This window comes from Tiliqua scincoides, chromosome 5, assembly GCF_035046505.1.
Source record: "Tiliqua scincoides isolate rTilSci1 chromosome 5, rTilSci1.hap2, whole genome shotgun sequence".
Taxonomy (NCBI): Eukaryota; Metazoa; Chordata; class Lepidosauria; order Squamata; family Scincidae; genus Tiliqua; species Tiliqua scincoides.
The window spans coordinates 121,947,581-121,966,245 of NC_089825.1; the positions used below are offsets into that span (position 1 = coordinate 121,947,581).

Below are 18,665 nucleotides of genomic sequence, written 5' to 3' on the forward strand. Positions count from 1 at the left end.
AAAGTTGTTGTTGTTGTTGTTGTTGTTGTTGTTGTTGTTGTTGTTATCTTGCTATATGTACGTCTACATTTCTGTATTCACCTACATGATCTCTCTTTTTCTATATTCCCTGCCATGTAACTGAACAACGAGGACTTCAGTGCTTCACCTCGGTCAAGGACATAGCATTCCTGAGTATTTCTATATGCATTTCAATAATATACGTGGATTACATGTGAATTTAACTGATAGCTGAAAACCAATTTGTAATAAGAGAGTCAGCAGGGCTAAAGGCTGTGTGACTGAAACTTGTTGCATATGATGAAAGAAAGAAGTCTGGAAAGCAAACACACATTTAAGCTCATGTTCAGAGGTTGCACCAGTGAGGCATGCTATGCTGGAGGGAGCCCACAAAGAACCCCCCCCCCCCCGGCTATCCCTTCTGTCCCACGCTTACCTGGCTGATTGAATGTTAGCCAAGCGAAGGCCCAATCCTATCCAATTTTCAAGTGCCAGTGCAGCTGTGGTCAATGAGGCATGCACTGATCTGATAGCAAAATAATCAAAGCAAAATAATTGCTTTCCTCTCCCCCTAGGAAGTGAGTGCATTTTGTTGAGGTTTTGTATGTAACTCTTTTGATAGTTATTTTGCTTATAGGTATATAGAAATAATTTTTTTTTTTTTAAGAAGTGATTTAGTCAAGCCTCCCACCACATGCATGGAGATCAATGGATTTGACTGCATGGGACAGCTGTCATCAACATCTGAGTCCTTACCTACTGCTTCATAAATTCAGAAAGGGGGAGCTTTGGTTTGATGGTGAAACATCCAGAAGGTGGATGGGTGAAGTAGTCCTTGAAAGCAAAGTGTGGCAATTGTATTTATGTTCCACTGCCTTTGGGGAATCTCTTTCCCTTATCACTGGTGACATTATATCTTTCTTCTGTACAGGGGTACATTTCCACAGGGAAGTCCAAGGTTTCATTTACCGAGAGTCCACAACAGTCAGTGATTAGGAATGCACCTCAGCAACCCACTTATGGACTGGGAACCCAGACTGGCACTTCTCCGAGATCTTCTTCATATCAGAAACCATCTAAGTCTAAACAGGCTTCTGCCCAGTTTGTTGCACAATCCCATTCTTCAGAAATTACAAGTCCAGAATACAGTGCTCGGTTACCAAACTTGGAGCCTTCTGTGCCATTGACCTTCTTGGCGACATTGGGCCCCTCCAAGCCAGATAGCCAGATGAGTGCCAGGAAACACACACAGACGAGGAGTGTTGGACGGCCCAGTGACCCAAAAGCAGGGGGAAGTGCCAGAACATCACGGGAATCTGAACCTCCCATTGTTAAATTACAAAGGAGTCAAAAATCCAGATCATTGGTACAGACACCCACCATTCTCCTACCAGGGACGGGCCAGAGCCACAGTGAGAAAAAACATGCCATAGAATCTCGGGTCAAACGACCTTCATCACGAGGAGGCTCAGCCTCCCAGAACTTATCAAGGAAGCAGAGTCGTCCTGAATCCATGGATGCTTCAACAAGGGCATCAGCAGCCAGCACAGCTCTAAGATACCAGACCTCAGTGGGTGTAGGTTCTGTTGGGCAGTCTGAGACTTCTTGGCCAAAATCTGCCAAGCCAAGAGAGAGATCAGCATCCACCACTCATCGTTCTCAGTCAGGCAATAAAGCATATAGAGCGAGTTCAAGGAAAAGCAGAACCTCTGAAACTAATGCCATGCCTTTGGAGGCCGCGAATAAGGAGGAAGCTACTGGGACTGGAGACAGGCCTGCATCTAGAGAGCTGTCACGAAGATCTAAGATCTATAGGACACAGATAGCAAGTGTGAAATCTCCAAAGCCAGTCAAGGCAGGGAGCCATAGATCACAAGCTTCTTCAAGCCCTTCCCCAGTGCGAGGGCATTCCACTTCTTGGAGTCCAGAAAGGAAAAAGCCTGCTGGATCACAAGTGCACAGGACAGCAGAGTCAGCAACACTGGCACTTTCTCAAAAAGATTGGAAGACTGGAGAGAGAGGGCCCTCTGAGATGGTTAGCATGGATCCAAGTGGGCAGCAAAGCCAGGCAAAAGAATTAGAAATGAGATCCAGCAGAGATAAGGATAAGAGTGGCAAGCAGAACCAGCCAAGTAGTTCCAAAGGGAAACAAGAATCATCTGGGTATGTTGGGCAAAGTTGCTGTTTGGGGTTGAAGGAAGGGTCCCAGCAATGTGGGGTGGGTTAGGCAAGAGAAGCACCGTGGAGTTGTCTTTGAAGCCTAACTGAACAAGCAGGCAAAAGCCGGATAGGTCTGCTAATGTCTCTGTGATGCACACACAAATGAAGAAAAGGATGAGATATACTGTGGGGGTTGGCTGACTGTAATATCATCAGCAGTTCTCAGACGTCTGGATTATTGTACATTACCTCAGCGTGCTGGGAACTACTTCCTTGTGGTTGGGCCCCAACAACATGATTCCTGCCCCCATTGCCCTTCTTAAGGAGGGTGTTACTGTGAAAAGGAACCACGTAATTCTCCCTACCCATGCTGTTTCTCCATCCAGGCAGAACAGTGGGGCTGAACGACAAGGAAGTGAGTCTCAGGTTGCTGGAGCCCATAGATTGCAGCTGGGCTGCAGTAACTGGAGTTCCCTCAAGAAGTACACTAATTAAAATAGCTGGTTGCTGGCTTGGAGGCACAGGGATCAGGGCTGCCAGGATTTTCCTCTTCCAGGACTGTGGTGGCTTAACTGCAGCACTGTATAAATATCAGTCCCAGCCCTACAGGAAGCTATATCTCTGTGCCAGTGGAGCATTCCCAGTACAGTTAGCATTTTGCCTTCAAAAAAATAGCTGCCAAGGCCAGATGACAAATTCCCCTTTGAGTTAAGAATATCCCTGTTTCAGGAAAAGAATCACCTGCTAAATGTCTATGCTCAGATAGCTGTTAAAGGCATAAGCGCAGAGCCAATAAAAAAGGTGGCAGCCCTGTCTGCCTACAGTAGCTTGCCCCCTGTGCCATGCACGTGTTCCTCACAATCAGTTGCTGCATTTTTTGCTTGGAAAGAAAAGTGGACTTTGAGGAAGCTAGTGGCAACGGAATCCTAGCCAAATAATGAATGGTTCAGGCTATCCTCTCCGTAAAGATATCTTTGGTTTGGGCTCGTCATGCTGCAGAATGACATGGTAGAAAGAATTGTACCACCCACAGAATGTGGAGGAATGATGGTTCCAAATGTTCTGCTCCCTGTGCATAACAAAAACATAGAACAACAGGGAGTAAATTGGACTAGGACTTCTTACTTGTAGTGAGTTACTTTTAAATGGGGGATAATTCAAAACTGGTAGTCCTATCTGTAGGCTGAAATGGTACAGTCCATTCAACCACCTCAGAAGTGGTTCTCTTAGTGAGGAGGGCAATTGCCCCTCTCAGGGCCCAATCCTAAACTCCCCCAGCACTGGTGCTAGGTGCCATAAATGTGCCGTAAAGTACTTTTACGCCACCAGGAGAGCAAGACACGTTGGCACTGGGCCCAGTGCAGGGAGGTAGACACCTCCGGATGTCTCCAGACATCACTGGATCCTTAGCCTTCGTGTGACGCTCGGTGCCTGACACGAAGGCTCTTACCATTGCGCCCCATTGCAGGGCTTCTCATGAGGTGCCACCCGCAGCTGCCGTGGGTGTGCAGGATGTGGCGGCAGCTGTTTTTGGTGCTGCCGCAGCCTCACACCCTGGGAGCTCAGGATTGGGCTCTGAATCTCCTATTAACTGACACCTGATTCAGCTTCTTTCTCTTGACCCACATACATAACAAAATTGTCTAAAAAGGGCATAGTCTGTGACATAGGAATCTTGCTCTTTCCTGCAACCTACTTTGTCTCACCATTTTTCTGTCTTTGTCCATATGTACTAGTGCTCAATTGCATTTTTTTCCAGTACCATTGTAAGTTAAGTGTTATATGAAATATGTAGTAAATGTGCATATTTTAGATGTAATTGCTTTCACGTGTCACCCAAATACCATACTACAGTCATTGCACATGTATTGCTCCTCTTTCCATAGTCCCCTTCAAAAGAAATAATTGGTAATCTCAAAACACTCAACATCTGAGCCAAACTGAGAAATCTAGTATAATGGAGTCTGAAATCTCAAAATCTGAAACTCATCACAACTGGGCCTTTATATGCTTTCTTTTTTCTAACCCATTAGTTATTTTGCCCGGATATTTTTTCAATTTCTTTCTGCAACTGTGTGGTCTGGAAGCATTATTTTCAAGTTACAAGCTTTGATTTTTGGGATTCTAAGCAGGGTATATGGTACTGGGAGTCATTCTGAAACTTAAAAAGAATAAAAGAACATAGTGTATATATCCCTATTTTGAATCCCCTGATGAAAGAGTCTAATTCAAGTTGTGTCTTGCCAGAACCCAGGTGAACAAGCCCAGGAAAAAGCTGAAATCAGCACTGAATTCAGGTAAGGGGGAAATATGACTAAACTACTTAAGGAACGAACACTCCTTAAATCCCCCACAATGCCCCCTGCTGCTGTTAGCATGGTTGGGAATCACGTACCTTATGATTGTTCCGTTTGCTTTGCAGCCAAACAAAGAAGTAGCCTTACTTTTGTAACCATCTATAGTGTTCTGTCCTCATCTTTGGAGAGAATAAAAGGATCAAAAAGCAAGGATGTCGCTCAGGTATGGCAGCACTGGAAAGGACATGTGTGGATTACACACAGTGACTAGAGATCCTCTTCTGTTACATGTGATTGCTGTAACAGGCACATGTTGCTGGATATTCAGACTGTGGTGGTTCCCCACCCCAGGGCCCATGAGAAGGGGATGCAGGGCATAAATTGTACCTGGTCCCAGGGTCAGAAAGGGGGCCTGGGACCCAAAGAAGGGGTCCTCCGCTGCTCAGCGGTCTCATGGACTGCCGAGCTGCGGCACAGTAAGCAGAGGTGGGGAGTGGGGAGGGGAGGGGGCATTCTGCGGAGGGGGGAGGCAGGCAGAGGGCGGAGAGAGGGCGGAGAGGAGGCATGACAGGAAGGTGGGAGGCGGAGAAAGGGCAGGCGGGAGGTGTGCCGGGGGAGGGGGAGGCGGGTCCCGTGGAGTTCCGCTGCACCGGATCCAAGGCGTTCATGTGGGGCTCGGTGCCCTACACGAACGCCTTTACCTTACTCGGCGTAAAGTGAGTAGCCCCGTTGCAGGGCTGCTTCCCTTACCTGGAGAGTAGGGGACAAAAATCCCCTTCCCCCAAGGTGTCGCACACAGCAGGCTGAGGCGCGCAGGATGTGGCGGGAGCCATTCTCGTTGCCGCTGCAGCCTCACGCCCCAGGCAGCTCAGGATTGGGCTGTTGGTCATGTATGGAGCAGCCCTAAGCGCAGGTTTCTCCAACCAAGGATTTCTTCCTGTGTTTTTGTATCTGTGTAACTCTAAAGTAGACTTAGCCCAAATGAATGTTTTGCAGAGCCTTTCCACAAAGAACATTTGAGTTTCTCAGCCAGCCTGTGCAACAATGTGTAGTCATGCAGCTATTTGTGCAATCTCTCTCTCTCTCTCTCTCTCTCTCTCTCTCTCTCTCTCTCTCTCTGAGAGCAGGTTTTGGAGGCAGAGCTCAGCGCATCATATACCAAGCTTCAACTAAGTTTCAGCATAAGAAATAATTCCTCTGAGCATATGCAGAATATTTAGCCACCAACTCCAAACACATTGGGGATTAGATTGCATGGCTTGGAATCTGATTTTGGAGTAGCCCTGGTTTTGCTCAATTTATGGTTATGGGAATCCACAAGCAGGCTCCTTGAGTCAGGGATGGTGCCAGGCATTGGCAAAGGCTTAAAGTTGACCCCCTGACTCTCCTCCCTCTGATTTCCCCCATCCACAATAGAGAATTCAGTCCCAGTATCTCTTGTCCCTTTTTTTTTTTTTTTTACAAATTTAAATCCTGCCCACTGGAAAGGAAAGTTCTGACTGTGTGCTGCAAATAGAAGCATTGTGCTCAAATTCCACCCCCCCCCAACTCATTTGGTTTTTGGGCCTCTCTTATATGACCCCTCATCTTTTGCTCTTCCAGCCCCATCCACAAGAGAAGACCCTGCAAGTGGCTTCCAAACCTTCCAAGCGTGTGACAATCTCAGGTGTGACTGGCCCATCAGGGAAAAGTTTCCTGTTGGAGGAGACAGAAAGCCTCAGCACAGCTGGGACTCCAGGAATGAATGAAGAAGATTCCCGTGTAGCAGCCACTCTGGGGACAGAGGCTGCAGAAGCTTGCTCGCCATCACAGTGCCATGCATCAAAGGTTGCAGAAGCCTCAGAGGCAAACACTATTGCAGTAAATGCAGGATCTTCCACTGGGGGTCGCATTTCAAGAGCCACTGGACCTTCAAGGCCAGGCAGCCCGACCACTCGTAAGGAGCCTGCTATGGCAAGAAGCGTAACTCCCCAGAAACCCAGCAGAGGTAGAGTGAGACAACCCAGTGCCCAAGTCAAAAAGAATCAAACTGAAGCAAAAAAGACACCCAGAGCAAAATTGCCAAGTTCCAAACCTTCGGAAAAATCTTCACCCACTAGAGATGCCGCTACAAAAAGGAATGTGGCCGGTGTTCCCCCAAGATCAAAAAAATTTATTAGCACAGGGCCCTCAGTAGTCGATGTAGATTTAGCAGATGCTCTTTCCATCACAGGTGATAGAAGTGGAGTCTGGGAGCAAGAAGAGCCTGGGGTTCATCCCCAGAAGAGAAGAAGGGATGAACATTGGAGGCCAAGTTCCCAGCCCTCAGCTGAACCCACCAAGCCAGCTAGCAGCGTGTCTAGAAAGGGCAATCTGAGATCTAAGGTGACAAGGCTGAAAAATGCACTAGCTGCAAGGGCCCAGCAGCAGAACCAAACAAGCCCCAGAGAGAGGACTAGCTCTGGACCAGCAGGTCATGTTTCTGAAGAACACGTCCGCAAATCCAAGACTTCAAAGAAATCCGCCCCCCGCCTCAAATCCTATGTGCCGCTGGATGTGGGTCACTGCAGGACAGATACTGAACCTGTGGTTATGGAGGGCTTACGGATAAACAGGTTTACTAAAGCAGCTGACCATTCAAAGGTGAGCAGCAAGACAGGACCAAGGTTACAGGATCGTAGGCTATTCAGGCCTGGTGGATGGATTGACTATGTGGAGATGGGAGACACGAAGCCTACAGACAAGAGACCATCATCTCCAAAATCTAAAATGGCTGCCGCTTCTAAATCCAGCAGTCATGCAGCCAGAGCTAGGACTAGACCTTCTAGTGGACCTGACATTCATGCAAGTGGAGACACAATAGTAAGGTCTGGATTATAGATGAGGACAGTGGGTTAATGACATGGTGTGTCTCCACCCCATGAGGAAAGATGATAGCATTGGGAGCTGTTTTGTTTAGATAAAGGATGACTGGGACAAGATAGAGGTTTATATAATGATGCATGATGTGGAGAAAGTGAAGTTTTTTTCCATTGCCTATAGTGCTAGAACTTGGATTTGCTAAGTGACTGGCCGTCACTGAGTGACTTGGGACAGAGAGAAAAAAGTACCTCTTTACACAGCCCATAATTAATTTATGGAATTTGCTGCCACAAGATATGGTGATGGCAATACATTTAGAGGGGATTAGACAAATTAATGAAGGAAACATGATGTCTCTATGACTATTAGCAGAACTTCCCAATTCCTCAGAAGCAGTTCATATGTCACTGAATACCATTTGCTGTTGCCTGACAAAACAGACCTAGGCTCTTAAGAATTGACTCAGTCATCCAGTCTAGGAAAAGGAGAATCCCAGAGTGCATTAAGAGGGAAGATACGTTATGTTCAGAGTCAGAGAAATGGGTGATAGCAATGATCTTGTGCTTTCTGGGAAAAGAATTTAGTGTAGCAAGCCAGGACTAGTAGCTTCTCTGCCAGGCAGGGAGTTTCCAGTAGTTTGGTGCTGGCACTTAAGATTTTCTAGTTCTGTGGGAGGATATGATAATTTGGGGGGCAAGGCTAGCTTATTTTTATTTGTGTGAGGTGGGCTGTTGGAATCACTTCCTTGATTCCTAGTTCAAATATGTGGTACCTGCCAAATTCCATACCAAGAAAAGTGGATTTCTGCAAACTGTATATATTGTGCAAATATTTTAAAAAAAGATTTACATGATTTATTCCAGTCTTGCTGATCATGGGGAGAGGCAAGGAATCAGGGGTAGACTTGGCACTGGCTGAGGGCTCATGGTCATCAGAGGGCATACCTGGTGTGGCTGATTCTTAACATCTTAGTACTGTTGGTGGTAGTCATGCTCAAAGCTCCAATGTACCAGTGCCGGTGGGGGTGCACCCTGGAGCTCAATGCCCCCAGGAATCTGATGCCAGCACCGCAAAGAATAAGGGCACAAAGAAGTCTTTACTCTTTGACCAATGGAAACCACAAAAACAGTATAGATTTTACTCAGCATTGCCCATAAGCTGTCAAGCTATGTTCACAATCCTAGGGACTAGGAACTTACCTTTTAAAAAAAATGAAAGATTTGGCGCTCAGGATTCTAAAAACTGCATCTAATTTCAAACCCTGTGCATGCTCAGAGTAGATACACCCCTTGCTGTAGTATGTGTGAACAGAAAGCCTGGAAAGTTTAGTTGCAGGGGTGACATCAGGTGTGTTAACTAGGCTGGGCTTTGGGCCCATGCTCATCAGAGGCTCACCTAGAAACCCTGAAGCCTCAGTACTGGAGGCAGCTGTAAACACCCAATGCAGAATTGGAGGCAGGCAGATGGACCATGTGGGGTCCCAGTGCAAGACTTATCATACAGCCATCTCCATCACATGTTGTTGTTCAGAAGAAAATAATAAGCACGTAAGGACCAATTAAGTGCTAGTTCTACTATGTGGTATGGCGCCCTATTTGATTGTTATTAACATGTTTAATAGAATGTTGTTATTAATTTTGTTTTACATTGTTTGCATTTGCTTTATAAACCACTTTGGGCATCTTAAACATGGAGAAGCAGGATAGAAATGTCTTAAATAAATGTATGTGATACTCTAATGCAGCCACTTTCAACCACTGTGCCGTGACACACTGGTGTGCCATGAATGGTCTGCAGGTTTGCCGCAGAAGTTTGGGGGAAGGATCATTTATTAGTTGGGCCACTGGGGGATATGAGCCCTCCACCAACAAAGCATGGTGTGCCTTGTCAATTGTCAAAAAAACTGATGGTGTGCCTTGACAATTTTAGTGCCTTGTCAGTGTGCTGTGAGACAAGAAAGGTTGATAATCACTGCTCTAATGCGTTATGCTTCCCTGCTCTCATTTTCAGATTTGACAATTGAGCCATTTCCAGATGACCCTGCCTTGATGATGTCTGCAGTACATTTAATCCCAGTCTCAACCTATGTTATGTAGCACGCTAGGTTTTAAAATATAGCAACCAGGAGTCGCGTCAGGAGAGACGTCGAAGCAGCTGGTTGTTATGGATGTTATGTTATGTCAAAGAGTATTTTTCAATTACATTTTTAAATTGAAAGAGTGAGTATGTCTGATTTCCTTTTTTGTCCTGACTGGGGCAAAACAATCTATGATTATGGACTCAGCTGCTTTCCTACCTGCACCTAATCCTGCTTCCTGTCACTGGCCCAATTCAGCTCAAGTGTGACCTGTAGAACCTGGAAGTGACATCACCTATGGGCGCCATAAAGTCTTGGATCAAGCCATGAGTGGAGAGGCAAGCAAGGATTTAGCCTTTGGAGGTTGCATTGCTTGGGGATCACAAGGAATGTGGGAAAACTTCCCCAAGTTCCACTCTTTCAGTCACTAAAAGCAACTACTACAGTGCTTGCAAAGGAACACCTCCCATAAGGTCATATAAGGTACCCTCACTCTAACAGGGTCAAACAGGTACCTAGTATGCTCTGGTTCAACAAGGAAAAAGGAAGTTAGTGTTTGTGAATGAAGTAATCCCCACATGACATTGTGACAAGGAAAGAAAACTTACTTGTGAGAAGACAATTTCTTTTCTGCAACTAATACCACAGATTTCAGGGGTCTCTGATTCCAGCAGGTCCACCTTTTTGAAATTGGTCAACCTTCTTCAAAGCTGAGTTTTTTGCCCAATGACCACTGTTTGTAGCAAATACTGTATATATACTGTAGCAATATACTATACACAGTATATTGATTTTGATCACCCACTGGTGAATTGAACCTGGGGCAGACAGAAAAAGGAACAACTAAATTGTCGCTGAAATTTTTAGAACAGTCTCCCTGCAACAGTTGTGATAGGTGAGTCCATGCTAGGAAAAGTTAGGGAAGATTTTACTGTGTTTCACCAAAATCAGGTGAGGTTTTCAGCTCCCAATCAGTCTACCCTGTGCCATGTAAGATATTGTGGTTGTTCAACTGGGCCGCTTCATGCGTGGCAATTATAATTGCCATGTAGCTACCATGCCATGGCTATAGTGGTATTGCACCTGTGCTGCCTGCAGAAGACGTGTCAGGTGTGAAAGGCAGCCATGTATTAACCATGATTCTCCAGCATGTGTTTACTGCATGTTTAGGAATGCATGTCTGCCTATCATGCATCACTCTTCACAGGTTTACTGCAGGAAATACCAATGTAGCTGTAGTAAACTCATTTACCACTGAAAGCATGAAGGGTAAAGCATGAATCTTCTCTCAGCAAATGTGCAAGACAGACTGGATTTGGGTAATACTGAAATGTGTTCAGCTCAGTTTCCCTCAGGACAACACTGAGTTGCTTCTCTGTGACATTTTGTACTCGGGTTTGGATTCAGAAGTCCAAAATACAGATGCTGCATGTCAGTGAAGAATGACATGTGCTCATTTAAATTGCTGCTTCCTTTGGCAAACTGCTTGAAAGTGGGGACAGTTGCCCTTCTCTGGTCTCTGCTGTCAACCAGAGAACTAAGGACACTGGGAAGGTGTCCCCTTTCCCCCCAGGAAGAATACTGGCTTGGCCTCAGCCATCAGCTAGACGATGAGCAGCTATAGGGATTTCCATATAACTCTGATCCAACTATTAGTTGCTTGGGGTCTGTAGAAGCAAGGCCAAGGAGGACACTCTGGGCTCTGCCATCAGCCAGAGAACAAGGGATGCGGTTACATCACCTATCTAAGTTAAAACATCAGCAAGTAAAGCCAGTCTGCTCTGGCCCTAGCTGAATGAATATAAATGCCTGTTTACGACTCACCACAGTGAGAAAACAATAGAGGGAGGGATAGACTAGGGCAGGAACTAGGGGGAATAATGGGGGGGGGCAGTGCTGTTACGTGTGACATGAAACTTGGTTCCAGCTGGGAAGAGGTAAACCAAAATTCCACATGGAAAAGGTGGAATTTGAAGAATGGGAGAGAGAAGCTGTATCGCATACATGTTCACAACCCAAGGAAAGTGGCTTGTGGGGCTAGTTTGGAGTAACTCCTGAGTGGGGGCTAGGAACCACTGACTAGGGGAGGCCCATGAGTGACAGTGCAAAGGAGAGCAGAGGAGTGGGTATCACATGGGAGGCAAAGGAGGGCAATTGTTTAATTGGTAGGGCCTAGGAGAAGTGGTTTGTAGAAGATGAACTGATAGTTATTAGGTCAAAGGCATATATTGGTTTTTCTGAAAATTAGGCTGAGATTCAAGAACAAGGATTTATTAATCTTGCAGAGCCTCTTGGGCCATTTGAGCTGGGAATCAGATCTTTGGCATGAGCTAATTTCTGAGTCAGAAATCCTAAGCTCTGTAGGAAGGAAGTGATGACTGGCCTTGGCGTTTGTTCTGAGGAAGGGCAACATGGTGACAGGTCAACCAAGTCTCTCACCTTCCCCCCCCCCATCTCCTTCTCGGAAATGCAGAGCATTTCAGCTGTGGAGACCGAGCTAAGTCAGTTCAAGAAGAAACGGGGTGACTATCTCACAGCCCCATTTGACCCACGCTTTCCAAATACCAACCAGACCTGCAACTGCTACCAGAATTACTTGGGTGGGTAAAGGAAAGAATACAGTTGTGAGGGATGCGGGCACTGGATCACTCTTGTTTATTACTGAACTGTTTCTGAAGTATTGTATGGCAGGACAGGGAGACTGATAACATAAACTTGAATGTCCTTGTTTACGCTTGCAGCTTCATAGAGAGAACCAGAGCGATTAGTAGTGGAGTGTCAGGCCAGGATCAAGGGTTCAAATCCCCATTCAGCCATGAAATTCACTCAGTGACTTTGGACCAGTCGCTCCCTCTTACTTTAATTTACCTCACAGGGTTGTTGTGAGATTAAGAGGTGAGCATGTATCCTGCCTTTGAGCTCTTTAGAAGAGGAGGTTAACCATATAATAAATAAATATTGTTAATTTATAGATACATAGCTTCAGCATTAATACGTTCCCAATGGTAAAGGAGTTTTGACGTTCCATTGCTTAAAGAACAAAGGAATGGGGGAGGGGCAGGGAAGGCTGTGAATGAGTGAATAAAGGAATTCACCTGGATATGAAAGTCACTTTTTGGCTCTAGTGATGTTTTGAGAATATTTTCAAACCAGAAACAAAAATTCAACATGATGCCTTCCTTCTCCTGCACTTTTTTAAGAAAAAGTGACACAGGAAAATCCCCCCCTCAAAAAGAAAAAAATTACCTGAGGCGAGTGTTTTGCCTCATTTTGTGGTATAGTCAACTCTGGACAGAGTCAAAGGTGAGCTGGGCAAGCGAGGGCACAAGAATATGATCCAATTTATCCTGACTTGTATACCATGGGGGTAGACATTTGCCATCTCTACCATTTTTCATTCCATTGCTGCTCTTGCCCCCTTTGTTATCCTGTGGCGGAGGTAGTGAAGCAGTAGTAACTATTGCTGCCAATGTACCTCCAAGAAGTCAGGAAGGAGTACAACCCTCTGCCAATTCCATGTACAATTAAATAGAAATGCACAGATTTATCGATTTATTTTTTAGATTTACATCCCATTTTTTCACCATCAGGTTCAACTTTTTAATGTTAATGTTAATGTTCTTATTCTTGCTCCCCATTCCTAATTCCTTAGCACTCACTATAGGGTTCTACTATAGGCCCCCCCCAATCTTATAACCCATCCCTTTCCAATCAATTCACTTTGTAGTCAATTAAGCCCATACAATTATTCTTTCCAGTCAAAAGCACTATGCCCAAGTATAGCTGCTTGTCTCCTGTTCGTTAGCACCTTCAGGAATAGACCTTGAGCAGTTGGCCTGCTGAAATCTTAAAGACTAAGTACTCAACTCCTTGGAGTCACACAACCTCTTGGTTTTGGAGGTAGCCAGATGCAAGGGAGTGGCAACAGTATACAGGTAACTTGTTATCTTGAGTGCTCCCAGGCATCTGGAGATAGCTGAAATAGTCGGTCCCTTGGAATGAACATCAGGGCTTTTCTTATGCTCTCATGTTCTTAGAAGCCAGAACATTGTTTAATAAGATTCCAAGTCAGAGGCAAGGAGGATTAAGTGCTCTGCATATTGGTGTTCTATTCCTCCATTCCTGACTAGCGTATGCAGAAAAATTATGTAAAACATTACTAGTGTGGAATATATAAAGCAAAATAAGCTTGAGAGCCAGTATGGTGTAGTGGTTTGTGTGTTGGACTAGAACTGGGGATTCCATAGTTTAAATCCGCACTTGGTCACATACCTGAGTGGGAGACCTTGAAGCAGTCACTATCCCTCAGCTTGATCTTTGTCACAGCAGGTCTGACTTACCCATGAAGAGGCGATGGTGGCTTCTTTAGGTGATCAACAGGGGGAGCAATGAGCTTTTGACATATCCCATGTCTGCTCAGCTGGCCACTCACTTCTTGTCCCACCCCAGCACCACTGCCACTGCTGGAAGACATGAAGATAGGAAGATACCACCATGGCCGTGGTCTTCCTCCTAGCAGCTGGAGTGAGTAGGAAGGTAACTGCAGTGGTAGCACTCCCCCCCCCTCTTTTCCTGAGGCCCAATTTTGGCAACAATTTCCTTCTCTGTTGTCCCCCAAAAGTCTGAGACAACCAGAAAGAAGATTGTGGCAGTTGAGCTGGAGAAGGAAGTGGGGCAGCTACTGCAGCGATCCTCTCCCAGTTTACTCCAGTCACTAGTGGGAAGACTTTTGTTGGCAACCTTCAGTCTCGAAAGACTATGGTATCACGCTCTGAAAGGTGGTTCTGGAACAGCGTCTAGTGTGGCTGAAAAGACCAATTTGGGAGTGACAATCCCTTCCACACTGGAAGCAAGTGCAGTCTGTCCCTGGTCTGTCTCCCTGGTTATGGGCCTTCCTTCTTTGCCTCTTAGCCTCAAATTGTCTCCCACCATCAGAAGCAGCCCCTGGCGTCACACTCTACGCCAATCGAGCGAAGACGTATAACCGGTAACTGCTGCTTCCCGTGTTGTGCCGACGCCGTATGGCGAAGTTGGAGTGTCCTCTCCAGTGCGCGAAGCCTGGGTAAAGAAGGTATGGAGGATAGGCTGTTACCCATGCAGCAAATCCCCCCTCTCCACGTCGCTGGAATGGTCTAGTGGGAAGAAGACTCTAGCTTTGGTGGTACTCCTCCTACCTCCTCCAGCTGCCACAACTTTCTTGCAGGTTGTTCTCTTTCGAAAATGACTGGTGAGAGCTGTAGAGAAATTTGGTGCAGGCTGTGGCTGGAGGAGGAGGGGGTGGGATGGGATAGGCTGGGGGTAGTGATGGAGTGTGCACATAAAATAAAAGGAGCCGTTATTGTGAGGGGAAAAATGGGTGGAAGAGAACCTTCTTCTGAACTCCTTGGACAAAAATAAATAAACATGTAGATTATGCATAGTTGCTTAATTTATACAAATCACTTTATTTGGTTTTCCTCAGCATAAGTTACAGAGGCAGATAATATTAATTTTTGTTTTCAACATGAAGCATGTATCCCATGTTCCCAAAACTTCCCAGGGCTGGCTCTACTGTGGTAGATTTTGGCCCCAGATGGAAGATTTTGGATTACTGTTAAAGGACAGAAAATAGTTAAGTATTTAGTTTATTCTATATTATTTCCCCCATGGGGGTGTCATTGAATTTTTTTTTATCTTAGGAACAAAAAGTCTTTGACTGTCGCTTTTACTTCTTCAACCTCTTGGCTGTTTCCTGTCCTCAGGTGAAACGCTGGAATGAGGAACGTGCAGCAGGAACCTTTGCTGGCAAGATATGAGCTTCAGTTTCACTCCTGTCATATGAAACACACTGGGAAGCCCTCACAGTAGGAATTCCAGCCCATTCTCAGATAAATCCCTCAAGCTTCTGGATCCCTTCAGTACATCTCAATTTGAATTATTCAGTTATTTGCTTGGATTTGCAATAAAATAATTATTTTTAATGGACAAAAAAAATGTTTCTGAAAGCTGGAATGTTCAGTCATCTGCTTTTCATTTTTTCAGTTCCTATGAATTTGGTTTATCTTCCTTTCAAAAATTCATTTATTTTTCAGAAATTTAGATGTGACCCATTATCCTTCCCCGTTTTTCGAAGTTCTGCTTCCAGGTCTCAGCCTCCTCAAACTCTGAACACACAGAAGTCACAAAAAGTTGGGTACGCATAAGGTAATTGAAACAAGTGGCATGTGAAGACCTGCTTAACTGATACCCTTTGGGGATGGAGCAGGGAAGATCTTACCAATTATAAGATACATGTGGAACACAAGGGGTTTCTAGACTTATAAAACTGCAGAGAGCAAAATTACTGAAAGATAATCTAGCCCAGCCTTTTGCCCTAAGGATGCAAATACTGAATACATACCCAACATCTGCTGAAAATAATGACTTGGAAAGGTGTGAAGTCAAGAATACCTTTCTGAGGAGAAAGGGTGTAATAGGGGAAATGCACGTTCCACTCATGTACTGAGTGAGCACACACCCAAAATCTCAACTGGAAAAAAAATTAGGCTCAGGGAAGCAACTGCACACACCCTGAAAAGACAACGAAAGAAACTGCTTATGGAGGAGGGTGTCACAAAGGGAAAACAAGTCTCCACCCCAAATAATGACTAAGGAAACAGGTGTAGGAAATATGCACACACGCACATTTACGAGATTGGCAGCACCCGTTAAGGGACAGGCTGTAGCTCTGCAGTGAAGCCCTGCTTCTCCCATAGAAGATTGTAGGTTCCACCCCTGGCATTTCTAGGTAGGGCTGGGAGAGTCTGCCTGAGGCCCTAGAGCAGTGATTTTCAACCTTTTTCACCTCACAGCACACTGACAAGGTCCTAAAATTATCAAGGCACACCATCAGTTTTCTGACAATTCACAAGGCACACCATGGCATTGGACACACTGCCAAATATGCTCACTCTAGGCTGCCTGTGCTCACCATGGTATACACAAACTGTGCCTGCCTTTCATATCCCAGGTGCAGGAAGCCTGTTCTTTTTCCTCTGCTTGCAATGACATTTGCTTTCTCCAAATAGCAGGCATCTTGCATATGCCACAAAACAAAAGGCAACGATCATAACAGCAGTAGTATTTGAAATTTTTTTTTAAAAGGTTCTAACATACAACTGTTGATATTCTCAATATCTAAGGGCCCCATCCTATCCAACTTTCCAGAGCTGATGCAGCTGCAATGCACCCCTGAGGCCTCCCATGACTGCCCCACCACCACCACCACAGGATTCAGTGCACATCCCATTGGCATGGCTGCATTAGTGCTGAAAATTTGGATCGGATTATTGGCAACCTTCAGTCTTGAAAGACTATGGTATCGCGCTCTGAAAGGTGGTTCTGACACAGCGTCTAGTGTGGCTGAAAAGGCCAATCCGGGAGTGACAATCCCTTCCACACCGGGAGCAAGTGCAGTCTGTCGCTGGTCTGTCTCCCTGGCTATGGGCCTTCCTTCTTTGCCTCTTTGCCTCAGACTGTTGGCAAAGTGTCTCTTCAAACTGGGAAAGGCCATGCTGCACAGCCTGCCTCCAAGCGGGCCGCTCAGAGGCCAGTGTTTCCCACTTGTTGAGGTCCATCCCTAAGGCCTTCAGATCCCTCTTGCAGATGTCCTTGTATCGCAGCTGTGGTCTACCTGTAGGGCGCTTTCCTTGCACGAGTTCTCCATAGAGGAGATTCTTTGGGATCCGGCTATCATCCATTCTCACGACATGACCAAGCCAACGCAGGCGTCTCTGTTTCAGCAGTGAATACATGCTAGGGATTCCAGCACGTTCCAGGACTGTGTTGTTTGGAACTTTGTCCTGCCAGGTGATGCAGGACCTCCCAGGTGATGCAGGTCCCTTTGTCCTCCCAGGTGATGCAGGTGATGCAGGATCGGATTGGGCCCTAAGTAACCATTGCAAAATGCACAGCCATGTGTGACCAAAGAGATATTTAATACAGAGTCATGGAGAAAGAGCTCCTCCATTAATACAAAAAGAGCCAGAAGACTCCACACGTTATTCATTGACTTGTTTAGAATATTTATAGACAGCTCAAACGAACAGTTCTCCACATGGCTTACATTTCAAAGCAGTGAGGTGGATCCTTGTCCCTAAGGGGCTGGCAATCTCAAAAGAGTCACAGGGGAGACTACAGAGGAAACAAAGGGAAGTGGAAGTGGGGAAGAACATAGGGCAATTTCATATTTGCTGCATAAATTTTGTTGCAGTAAAAGCTCTGAGGCCCCAGGGACTCAAAGCCCTGACCTCAAGCAGGCTAGCCTCCACGACTGCAGACACCACACCACACAGAAGCACGAGGGGCCAAAAATACATGTAGAGTTTGACTTTGGCATATTTGGGGGGAGAGCATTAAATATCAGCCATGTGGGGCCCTAGTTCAGATTGGGACCTGGACAGAGGTGAGTGGAAAATTTAACTCTTTCCTTCTGCTGTGGTCCTGATTTGTATTCTCCCTTCCCCTTCCCCAGCTGCTATTTCCCCTGAGCAGGAAGCTCTCATTGGCACAAGCAGAGCAATTGCGTCACTCGTCCCTCAGGATCTTCATGGGATCATCTGGCTGTATGGTGGCCACGAGAAATGCCTGCACATGTCTGCGCACCTGTGGCTAGCCAGTTCTGTGTATCTGCTGCCACCATGGGCAGGATTCAGTCATGGGCATGGCACCTCCAACTCAATGTCATGAGCAGAGGCATGTGGGCTTGCCAACTGACCAGAAAAAAATTGCATGGCCTGCTCCTGTCCCTTTAACAGTGATGTGCAGACATGAGCAGGTGAAGTTTTTCATGGCATCGAGAGAAGTATTATCCCCTACTCATGTCTGCACATCATAGCTGCTGTTAAAAAGCAGAGCTGCAGGAGCTGGTAAAAAGGTCGGCAAGTGACAATCTTAGTGGCAGACCAAAGTTGAATCTTACACAGGGCAGCAGAGGTAGTGGGTTGGAGAGCCAAGTGGGTTGGAGGCAGGCGGGCTACGTCAACAGGTCTCGCCATCTGGAAGTTGCAGAGTCATTGAAAATAATTCTGAATGCCTAAATCAACTCCTACCAAACCCCATTTAATGACCAGGGTCTTCCTGGCCCTGCCCCTGCTAGTTCAAATGTCTTAGCCTTTCTATCCCACTCCCAACTCCTCTGCCCTCCCCAGTTCTTGGGAGAGGCCCTGCTTCCTAGACAGTTTCCTGCCCCCCCATCTCCCTTTCCTGCCCCACCTCCTGTGTGTGAATGACCAGAGGCACGGGAAATCCGTGCGCAGTCATCGCTGGACTGT

The 18,665-nt window shown here is 46.0% G+C and overlaps 1 protein-coding gene across 1 annotated transcript; it reads left to right on the forward strand.

Moving 5' to 3' along the window:
* The first annotated feature begins 1,285 nt into the window (after positions 1-1,285).
* LOC136654167 (nucleolar and coiled-body phosphoprotein 1-like) lies at positions 1,286-9,432 on the forward strand. The gene is made up of 5 exons (XM_066631078.1): positions 1,286-2,163; positions 4,408-4,457; positions 4,583-4,680; positions 6,060-7,079; positions 9,309-9,432. Exons 1-5 carry the CDS (start codon positions 1,514-1,516, stop codon positions 9,312-9,314), a joined length of 1,824 nt encoding a protein of 607 aa, XP_066487175.1. The 5' UTR covers positions 1,286-1,513; the 3' UTR covers positions 9,315-9,432.
* Positions 9,433-18,665: the final 9,233 nt, after the last annotated feature.

What these genes read in the sequence shown, in the direction of transcription:
- LOC136654167 (XM_066631078.1), top strand. Translation starts at nt 1,514, where the DNA reads ATGGATGCTTCAACAAGGGCATCAGCAGCCAGCACAGCTCTAAGATAC. An exon ending in GGGAAACAAGAATCATCTGG is followed by an intron (nt 2,164 to 4,407) that starts GTATGTTGGGCA and finishes GTGTCTTGCCAG; the next exon opens with AACCCAGGTGAACAAGCCCA. An exon ending in GAAATCAGCACTGAATTCAG is followed by an intron (nt 4,458 to 4,582) that starts GTAAGGGGGAAA and finishes TTTGCTTTGCAG; the next exon opens with CCAAACAAAGAAGTAGCCTT.